Source organism: Salmo salar, chromosome 18 (genome assembly GCF_965601325.2).
Source record: "Salmo salar chromosome 18, fSalSal1, whole genome shotgun sequence".
NCBI classification, from domain to species: Eukaryota; Metazoa; Chordata; class Actinopteri; order Salmoniformes; family Salmonidae; genus Salmo; species Salmo salar.
The window spans coordinates 68,001,161-68,011,872 of record NC_138308.1 but is presented as its reverse complement, the minus strand read 5'-3'; the positions used below and the strand labels follow the sequence as shown (position 1 = coordinate 68,011,872).

Sequence of the window (10,712 nt, the reverse complement as noted above, 5' to 3'; positions counted from 1 at the left end):
TCTTACCAGACGCCGCTGTTCTATCCTGCCGGTACATCGTATAACCAGCCAGCTGTGTTGATATTGTCATCCTTCAGCCACGACTCCCTGAAGCATAAGATGGTATAGTTTTTAATGTCCCGTTGGTAGTTTAGTCTTCCCCATAACTCGTCGATTTTATTGTCCAAAGATTGCATGTTTGCTATCAGAATTGAGGGAAGTGGGGGTTTATTCGATAGCCTCCGAATTCTCAGAAGGCAGCGCACTCTCCGGCCTCTCTTTCTCCGCCTCCTCTTCACACAGATCACGGGGGTTGGGGCCTGTTCCCGAGGGAGCCGTATATCCTCCGACTTGGGTTCGTCAGAGTTGTGAAAGAAGAAAAAGTATTCTGCTAGTCCGTGGTGAGTAATCGCAGTCCTGATGTCTAGAAGTTATTTTCGGTCATAAGAAAACGGTAGGGGCAGCATTATGTACAAAATAAGTTTTAAAAAATAAAGTTAGAAAACGCAGATAAACGAACAGAAAAAACACAATCGGTTGGGGGCACGTAAAACGTCATTAATCCGTCTATGTGCATATTTCAAGACATGGCATATGAGGGTGCTGTGGGATACCCAATGGGGAGGACCAATATTTTTTTCAAAATCATTGACAAGAAAAGTATCTACTTAAAAACTGGAAATCAAATGATTCTCCATCACTATTATTTAAATATTGAAAAGGTGTGTGCTACAGAGAAAAATAGAACAGTGCAATTTGAGGCCAGGGGATGAAGGATGAGTGTGGTCGAGACATATGTGATTTGTATGGTTGTGGTGGGAACATATGGGTCTGAGCAGGTATGATGTCATTGATGTTTGTTGAAATGTGTGTGCGTCTGATTATTGTCTTTTGTTCATGTATGGTTGTTTGATAAATAATAAACCAGTTCCACTGCATTTTTTTCATGTTCCCCTCTAACCAGGGGGACCGATTTAGACCTGGAACACCAGGTGGGTGCAATTAATTATCAGATAAAACAGAAAACCAGCATGCTCCGGAAATTGTAGGGTTAGAGTTGAATACCCCTGCTCTACACAATCTTTGGCTATGAAGCGGTTTCCTGGCGATCACTTGCTTTGCAACTATGGAAAAACAATGACAACACACACATAAGTAGTAGAGATAAAAGGTAATAACATGGTCAATCAAGTTAACCGGTATGAATAGATAATTTATTTCATAAAACAGTAGTTATATACACAGTTCCAGTTTTGGACTTGGCTGGGAGGGTAGCAAGGTCAACTCTAGTTCAATACAACAGAAAAGGGTCCATTGGAAATGTCACACATTAAAACAAGAGGACATAAGTCAAACTGACAAATCAAAACAAAGCATAAAGAAAAGCAGATTTACTACAAATCTAATGGACAGAACTCATCATGATGCCTCTATTATTCTATTTCATGGCGAGGTCAGATTTGTAAAAAAATGTATTCAATAATTTAAAACAGGGGCCATTTATACTTACCAGGTTGCACTTCTGTGATATAAGGCGTGTTGACATGCTATCAGAGTTACCGGAAGCTCTTCAAAAGCACATACACACAACAAACACACATACAAGGATCCTCGATGGTCACGTGTGAGGGACACTGATACAGTATGACAGGAAGTACTCAACAAGGCAAAATAAAAATCGTAAAAACATGGGATAAATTGTCCAAATGACAGTGTGAAACTACAGGGGTGAAACTGCACGAGGTGACAAGAATGATTGTCATTTTTTATTGCAGTACTGCAGTGTTCACCGCAAAAAGGGAGCAGGGGGAATGGAGTGCATCCGTCTTCATACAGTGATCTGAATGTCTACGTGCACAGGGGGGTGAGGAGTGATCCCCAACAGCCAAAGGGATCACTAAATGCTTGGGGGCTCTGGAGTATGGCGCGTTCTGTACGGTACCTGCATTTGGACCTAGCCTCCAATACATTCAGAATCATCTACAGAGGAGTTATCTTTTTGGCAGGTGGTGGTGGTGGCGGCAGACATGAAAGCAGTAGTAGGATCTGTGAACTGAACACCACACCAAAGCATCTTGTTGAACAACTCTCTCCCATACAGCTCACACCTTGAAACCAAGGTTGGTGTGTTCAGTTAGTTTGAAACGGGGTAAATCAGAGCTCCTAACATGACTCAGGTCTTTCAGCTACATGAGCAAAGGCATTATGGAACAGGGAACATACAGCATGCAATAGATCTGAGCCACTCTGCTCCTCACCATGGAGTAAGACCGCTTATGATTAGGTTACAGCACATACTGAGTGAGAACATCCAATAGAGGAAGGGCATACTGAGGCCAAATAGGGATACCAGCATTTTTGATAGTAGGGATACAGAAGATCCACAGCAATCTCTTTTCCTTTTCAGAGTCTTCTATTGCACACCGACATCCGTAGCAAAACACATTTGGTGAAGCAGCTTCAAAATCAAACCGTTACACATATTAAGATATGACACTTCAATTAGAAACAAAGAACACAGAATAATTCATTACAATGACAAATGAAATGTGCAAAAAATCAAATAACAGAAAAAAAAGCCAACCGATATACAGTAGTATGGTACGACAGAAGATACTCATAATCTACCCTAGCTGTTCCAGTTAAAAACCAATTTAGTGTATGTATAGGACATCATTAAATATCACTTCATTTATTTTTCCAGGCAGCTTATTTCCTCTTTGAAGAGGGTTGGTAAAATGTTTATTTAAAAAGTTAACCGTAACATTGAGGTGCCTCAGAATACTACATACAAAAAATTGCTATTTGTTGCATTTCCGATGAATCTTCATAAGAATAAAAATCTATTCACTACCCCTCTTTTCAAGCCGATGAACAGTTGTCCCCAAATCACAAATAGCCACGGCTTCTCCTTGGGAGTCTTTACGTCATAGAATGGTACGGAAACAAATAAAAACAAACGAATGAACGGCAAACAAATTAAAAACACATTGAAACCACATCAGACCAAACAAAAAAAACAAAGGCTAACAGTAAAAATCGCAGCTGATTTGTAGGAATGATCAACGGCAATGGAGGCTGGGAGTAGAGGTAGAAAGGGAGGAGAAAGTGAGAAAGAGGAGAGACACAGGGAGTGAAAAAGTGAGAGAAAGAGGGAGGAGAGATCAAGAGAAAAAGAGAAACTAGCATCCCTGCTATAGACATATGGGAGTGTACAGTACATTCGAGAGCATCCTTCATCTGCCCGGTTCCATTTGAGGAAGGGGGACACAACATGTGTTGAGGGGGGTCATAATAAGTCCTCGCACCCCCTTAGCCCTGTCTTTTCCAGACCTCCAGTTTCTCTGCTCCATGAACCAGGTCCAGGGGGAACACAGTGGCTGGTTCTCCCCATCCGTGAGCACTCCGAGCCTGGGTAGGTCCATCCCAGGGAGGGCATGTCTATCTGGGGCCCAGAGGGCAGCTTTCACACACAGCCTGGCCTGGGCTAGAGTCTAGTGTTTCACACGGTCAGGTGGAGTACTGGGTCGGAGAATGAGCTAGTGTCTGTGTTGTTTTGCTCCTGGATAACTGGACTCAGCGCTTTAGGACTGGACTGTTCCGCTCCTGCAAGGCCTGAAGAACCTGAGGATGCCAAAAGGAGAAACAAGGAAATATCAGTCATGTTAAGCAGGGGGCATGGAGTTCATACCATACTCAAAGGAAGAAGCATGGTGTGATCTCATCTATTCAATCACATAGGAAAGGGCTTCCAGGAAATTCCATCAAGCCTCATTCTTTAGAATGCTGTACATAGGCAGTGGTGCTAACCAACAAAGCACAAACCTAGAGTTGACATAAGTGTCCCTTCCCCCACATTCCTAACTCTGTTGCGCCGCACCTGAAAGAATGTCTATTTTCAAGATACTATTTTGAAGTCAGCTGCCTCAGAAGGCTTCTTAGCACATCCCTCCTAAAAACAAAACCGAGGAAAACCAGAATGTCCACGTCTGTGTGTCATCTCACCTGCCCCCATTTCCTGTTCTTGCTTGTCATGTGGATGGCGTGGATGTGTGAGAAGAGCTGGTCGGGGGAGATGTGGTCGGGCAGGCGGGTGAGGAACTGGGCGTTGTGGATGAAGTCCATGCGGGTCAACACGTCTTCGTATAGGCGCAGGATGCCCAGGGCCACCCGGAACAGGAACTCGTCACCGTCGCGACAGAACACGTCCCACACCCGACACGCCAGGTCCAAAGGCAGCGACTTACTGTACAGGGTGAAGATCCTATAAATAGATATAGAGATACTTTATTTGGTTACACTTTCCATATTGAAGCATTGAGGTACAAAAGGTATCATAAAGACAGAGGCCTGACGTTATTTTCACACAAACACATTCACAGGCGTGAGTAGTCCATCGAGACATGGACGCAAACACACCAAGCACACACTAACGAGCACAAAACCACACACAGTCCAATGCACAAAAATAGAACAATGAGCAAGAGAGAGTGAGAAAGAGAATGCAGATAAGGACAATGGCATTTGAACAGATAAGGCTTTGTAAATCAGCAAATTCCCAAACTATCTACAGATTAAATGTATTTTCCTGGGGTGCTTTTGTTTTTATTTATTGACATGGTCCAATAGCTTATGTGCAGGGCTTCCTCTCTTGACTTCCACCTCCCCCTCATCTCTTAATCAGTGTATAAGTAAGTGATGTGAAAACTGGCAGCTGTGTGGTGAGAGCACTGGGTGGGAGAGGAGACCACCGGTAAAGCCACTCACACGTCCGGTCTTCTCAGTACACAATAACACATTCTAAACACGTCCGGTCTTCTCAGTACACAATAACACATTCTAAACACGTCCAGTCTTCTCAGTACACAATAACACATTCTAAACACGTCCGGTCTTCTCAGTACACAATAACACATTCTAAACACGTCCGGTCTTCTCAGTACACAATAACACATTCTAAACACGTCCGGTCTTCTCAGTACACAATAACACATTCTAAACACGTCCGGTCTTCTCAGTACACAATAACACATTCTAAACATGTCCGGTCTTCTCAGTACACAATAACACATTCTAAACACGTCCGGTCTTCTCAGTACACAATAACACATTCTAAACACGTCCGGTCTTCTCAGTACACAATAACACATTCTAAACACGTCCGGTCTTCTCAGTACACAATAACACATTCTAAACACGTCCGGTCTTCTCAGTACACAATAACACATTTTAAACACGTCCGGTCTTCTCAGTACACAATAACACATTCTAAACACGTCCGGTCTTCTCAGTACACAATAACACATTCTAAAGGGCAAAAATTACACCCAGAAAAAAACGTGTCCATCTTTTAATCATATCTTTTTTCATATTCGTAAATAGTAGGTGATCTTTCATTTCATTTATGTGGCACAAAAATACAGATTATACACATATTTTACATGAGCAATAGGATTAAGAGAGAAAAAGATGGGGGTCTGACTTACCAGTCAATTAAATAAATATCGGGGGTCAAGTTGTTTTCCTTGAAATGTACAAACAGCTTTGGTAGGTTTTCTTCAAAGAACACTTCAAATGCTGCAAAGTACTTCAACATCTGAGGAGGTAGAAGCAAGAAGAAACAACCGAGTCAGATAGCTCCTAGAGCCGGGCTATGTGGACTATGACTCAGACAAATGTAATAACGTCGATACAGTTGCCAACAGGGTGCTAAGTGCTATGATTGCAGTGGTGTATTGTACAAATCAGTGCTAACAGGGTGTGCAGGCTTTTGTTCCAGCCCAGCACAAACGCCAAATTCAACTAACTAACTAACTGCGTGTGTGTGTGTGTGTGTGTGTGTGTGTGTGTGTGTGTGTGTGTGTGTGTGTGTGTGTGTGTGTGTGTGTGTGTGTGTGTGTGTGTGTGTGACTAAACTGTACTCACAAGGCTGTGGTCCACTCTGAAGAAGGCCATCTGACAGGGCTTGTTCAGCAGGTTGGCGAAAGCTATGAAGGCGTCCGGCGTGTCCAGGTTGAGGATCAGCACCGCCGCGATGAACGACATGCCCTGCACCTGAACCCCCAGGGAGGAACAGGTGTTAGTGACTACGTTAAGTGTATGTTAGTAGTGCTACATTGCTGTAGCTATGTTGATATACTGCATCTCAGTACTGTGTACTCAAAAATGAACACACGAGATAGTGTGTTAGCGATGTTGACGGTTATAGTAGTGGGGTGGTGTTAGTGACATTTTATGTTAAGTGTTAGTGGTGGTGTTCATGACTGGTGTTAGGAGCCTTATTACGAGGACTAGTCATAATGAGAAGTGGAAAAGGAGATTATATAACACTTAACCTGAACTCTCCATCTATCCAGAGGCCTTCAATCTATCCTAAGGCCTGACATATGGGGTCAGTCCAGAGCTGTATTTTACAAAGAAAAGATCAATGAGTTAGCCAGCTAACTTTCAGAAACAACCAGAAATAACTGTTGATTTTCTGGTTCATTAAGAAAACTAAACATATTCGTTTTTGGTTGTTGACCATGTCCATTTCAAAGTTATTTCAGAATACTTAGGCCAGAGGCGAACTCATTGATCTTACGTTATATAATACTTCTCCAGAAGTCGAGATACATTTCTCTGTAAACACACAGTGTGCTGTTTCTCAGCATGGGTGTGGTGCAGCCACAGTAAAAATGTCTAGTAGGGTATACTGACTTAGAGGCTTTTACCACATACTGTCAACTAATTTCATTAGACTCAAAGGCAATAACAAACGAGCTGAAAAGTGGGCTTAGTTAATCTGATAGTTCTAATGTGTGGAAGGTTCCGAGAGCATGATGAGGAATGCAACCAAAAGAGATCAAAACAGTTAGGTCAGTGCTGCATTGGAATACACAGATGTAAGCACATGAACATACACAGAGCGAAAGGGCCAGGTGGGGTGTGCAAATATCTCAAAGGTTTGACTAATCTTGCGATGGAGGCCTGCTGCTGCTCTCTCAGACTCTACATATACTGGCTGTTACGTAGAGCAGAGCGAGGCTGTCCCCCAAATATCAACCTGCTCCCTATATAGTGCACTACCTTTGACCAGGGGCCATATGGCTCCAGTTAAAAGCAGTGCACTATATAGGGAATAAGGTACCATTTGGGACAAACCCCTAGGCTAACGTATGACTCACTGCCACTTTGTTCATAGCCTAAGATACAGTGCTTTTCTATGACCTTACACAATAGGACTGAGATAGAAGGAATGGTTTCTGATTAAGCCCTTATTGTGTGGGGGCCCTTGTGCTTCTGACGAAAAGGCATTAAATACTGAGACACTTCGCATACACACAAAGGCACAGACGTAGACCAATGAGGTTCTCAAAGTGTGTGTACTTACGTAGCCAACGTCTGGCCTATAGCAGGTGTATGCTCCCAGGATGCTGTGCAGCATGTCGTAGTATGGACCTCCCTGTCCAAACACAGGAGGAATTTTAACACCTTAAATTATTTTAGACTATCTGCTAACTACCATTGAAAACAACAGAAGGAATACTATGGTGTCTTCACTGACATTTTCAATCTCGCCTTGTCCCAGTTTGTAATCCCAACATGTTTCAAGCGGACCACCATCGTCCCTGTTCCCAAGAGCTCCAAGGTAACCTGTCTAAATGACTATCACCTTGTATCACCCACATCTGTAATTATGAACTGCTTTGAAAGGCTGGTCATGACACACATCAACACCATCATCCCAGACACCCTAGACTCATCTCAATTCACATAGAGCCCCAAGAGATCCACATATGGTGCTATTTCAATTGCACTTCACACCGCGCTCTCCCACCTGGACAAGAGGGGAAATAACTGAGAATGCTGTTCATTGACTACAGCTCAGCGTTCAACACCATAGTCCCCTCCAAGCTCATCACCAAGCTGGGGACCCTAGGACTGAACACCTCCCTCTGTAACTGGATCATGGACTCGCCTGACTGGACGACCCAAGGTGGTGAGGGTAGGCAACAACACCTGTGCTACGCTGACCATCAACACAGGGGCCCCTCAAGGGTGTGTGCTTAGTCCCCTCCTGTACTCCCAGTTCACCCACGACAGCGTGGCCCCGCACGACTCCAACAAGTTTTGACGACAACGGTGGTAGGACTGATCACAGACAGCGATGAGAAAACCTACAGGGAGTTGGTCAGAGATATGGCAGTGTGGTTCCATTCTCTCTCTCTCTACCTCTCTCAACATCAGTAAGACAGGTTAAAGAGGGCAGAGCATGCCCCGATCCACATAAACGGGGCTGTAGTGGAGTTCCTTGGCGCCCACATCACTAAGGAATTATGGTCCACACACACCCACACAGTCGTGAAGAGCGCACAAGTGTCTCCTCCCCCTCAGGTGGCTGAAAAGATTTGGCAGCTGCACCATTTGTGAGCAGCTTGACTGGCTGCATCATCGCTTGGTATGGCAAATGCACCAACAATGACCGCAAAGCACTACAGAGGGTGATGCCGACGGCCCAGTACATCATTGGAGCCGAGCTCCCTGCCATCCAGGACCTCTATATCAGGTGGTGTCAGAGAAAGGGCCTAAAAATTGCCAAAGACTCCAGCCACCCAACCCATACTGTTCAATCTGCTTCCGTCTGGCAAACAGTACATGAGCATCAGCTCTTTGACCAACAGGCTTCAAGACAGCTTCTACCCCCGAGCTAAATAGTTAAGTCACGGGTACCCGTGACTTATCTGCACTGACCCCATCTTGCACTGACTCTATGCACACTCACAATACTATATATACAGACACTCCCACTACATACGCACACGCATACCGACAACACATACACACCAATTAATTTCATTTAATCTACTGAATAAAGTGATCATCTATAGAGTTCATATCTTATTATTAAATAAACAGTTGTGGTTGTTGTTCTGCCACTGACCTGTTGGAAGATACAGAGGTGTGGGAAGGTTCTGGAGATGTCCAGTTTAATCAGCTCCAGGCTGGCCTCTCTGTCCGCCAGGGACAAACCGGCATCTACACGGACAGACAAGACAGACAAGACAGACAAGACAGACAAGACAGACAAGACAGACAAGACAGACAAGACAGACAAGACAGACAAGACAGACAAGACAGACAAGACAGACAAGACAGACAAGACAGACCAGACAGACCAGACAGACCAGACAGACCAGACAGACCAGACAGACCAGACAGACCAGACAGACAGACAGACATGGAGGATAGAAGAACATGTTAGAAACACATTGAATGATTCAACAATCACACGTTTCTTTTAGCCAACTCTCATGTTCTGTAACCTTCTGGAGGCTATATTTAGAATCAATGTGAGTCAGATTGAAATCCTCCACCATTTGTAAGACAGGTCAAACTTTCTCCAATAGCACTTTAGAAAAAGGGGATAAAGAAATTAAAGTAGTATATTTTTCTTTCTCTACCTTGTACTCCCAATAAATCAATCAATCACTACCTTCAGTCTCTGGTTCAGTGGGTGGCGCAGTAGGCATAGATTTCCACTTCTCCCTTGCCCTGGCCAGACAGATGTTAAACAGCTCTGTGGACAAATAGAATACATCACAACTTTACGCCTGTTATTGCACACACACACACACACACACACACACACACACACACACACACACACACACACAAAATAAAACCTGCCCTTGCGCCAATTAACATTGGCGTAAATCACAGACAGGGACTACGCCAGTAATCCTATGAAAAGCCTTCTGCTGCAGCACATCAAGCCTGAATACATTCTCAAGGTCTTCTCTCCATTATCAAAGACCTATGCAGTGTCTCAATGGTGCTGTGCTTATCTATTGGCCTTCTCCTAGACCTGGCGTTGTCCTCTAGTGAGGAGTAATTGAATCTGTGTAATGAGATATTTCTACATAATAGACTATGGCACCATATAGGGAATTGGGTGCATTTTGGACACAGCCCATGCCTCATTCACAACCCTGAATCACCTTGTGATGAAGTTAGCAAAGTTGGTATACTGGTATTCGGGTCTTTATGGAAGAACAAGAGACTTTACAATATCTCTGTATTATGAACCCTACCTAGCACTAGCTATGCGTCGCCCACACGACCATGGGTAGATAAAGAGACTGTGGAACAGCGGCGAGAAACTCAGATGGACACTTCGGATTGAAATCCTCATTATTTTTTCTTTCTGTAGAACTCTGGTGAAGGCCAAGAGTCAAAACTTGTTGGTTTGTACACAATAAATAAGCTTTCCTACTAACTTCCATTGTCCTCTGAGAGTTTCTGAATCTGTACTACACCTCTGATTATTTGCCAGAGCAATAGATGAATGCATTCATATTGTATTGAGATATACATGTTATCATGACTGTCCTGCTCGGCTCAGGTTACCAATGACCACAATCCTGCAGAGAGATTTCATCCCCACCAGAGGGTTAGGGATCTCAAGGGATAGAAAGATGTGGGGGTTTTATGACCCCTCACGCCCATGGTAAATCTTAGGCAACCGACAAAATTCCTTTGTCCTCTCACTATGGAGAACCAGCCTCAGAACATTAAACATGCATTAAAGGGACTTTGGAACAATGGTTTCCGTCAGCCACAATGGTGGTCAAGACGATAGATGGAATATGAAAATTAATGTCATTTTTGTCTGGTTATTAAAGGTTAAAGGACGATGTTATTACAGAAACCTTGTAACTTTAAGAGTTTCCCTAGTATATGTTTATACATTG

The 10,712-nt window shown here is 43.7% G+C and overlaps 1 protein-coding gene across 2 annotated transcripts in view; it reads right to left on the bottom strand.

Moving 5' to 3' along the window:
• Nucleotides 1-1,171: 1,171 nt before the first annotated feature.
• LOC106577489 (TBC1 domain family member 14) overlaps nt 1,172-10,712 on the bottom strand; it is an 86,886-nt gene continuing 77,345 nt past the window's right edge. For both annotated transcript variants that reach the window (XM_014155520.3, XM_014155523.3), the window contains 7 exons: nt 9,455-9,538; nt 8,903-8,997; nt 7,352-7,423; nt 5,905-6,033; nt 5,466-5,575; nt 3,985-4,243; nt 1,172-3,603 (listed from right to left, as the gene is read on the bottom strand). In XM_014155520.3, coding sequence (XP_014010995.1) covers nt 3,556-3,603; nt 3,985-4,243; nt 5,466-5,575; nt 5,905-6,033; nt 7,352-7,423; nt 8,903-8,997; nt 9,455-9,538 — 797 coding nt within the window. In that variant the 3' untranslated portion in view covers nt 1,172-3,555. The remainder of the gene's footprint in view (nt 3,604-3,984; nt 4,244-5,465; nt 5,576-5,904; nt 6,034-7,351; nt 7,424-8,902; nt 8,998-9,454; nt 9,539-10,712) is intronic.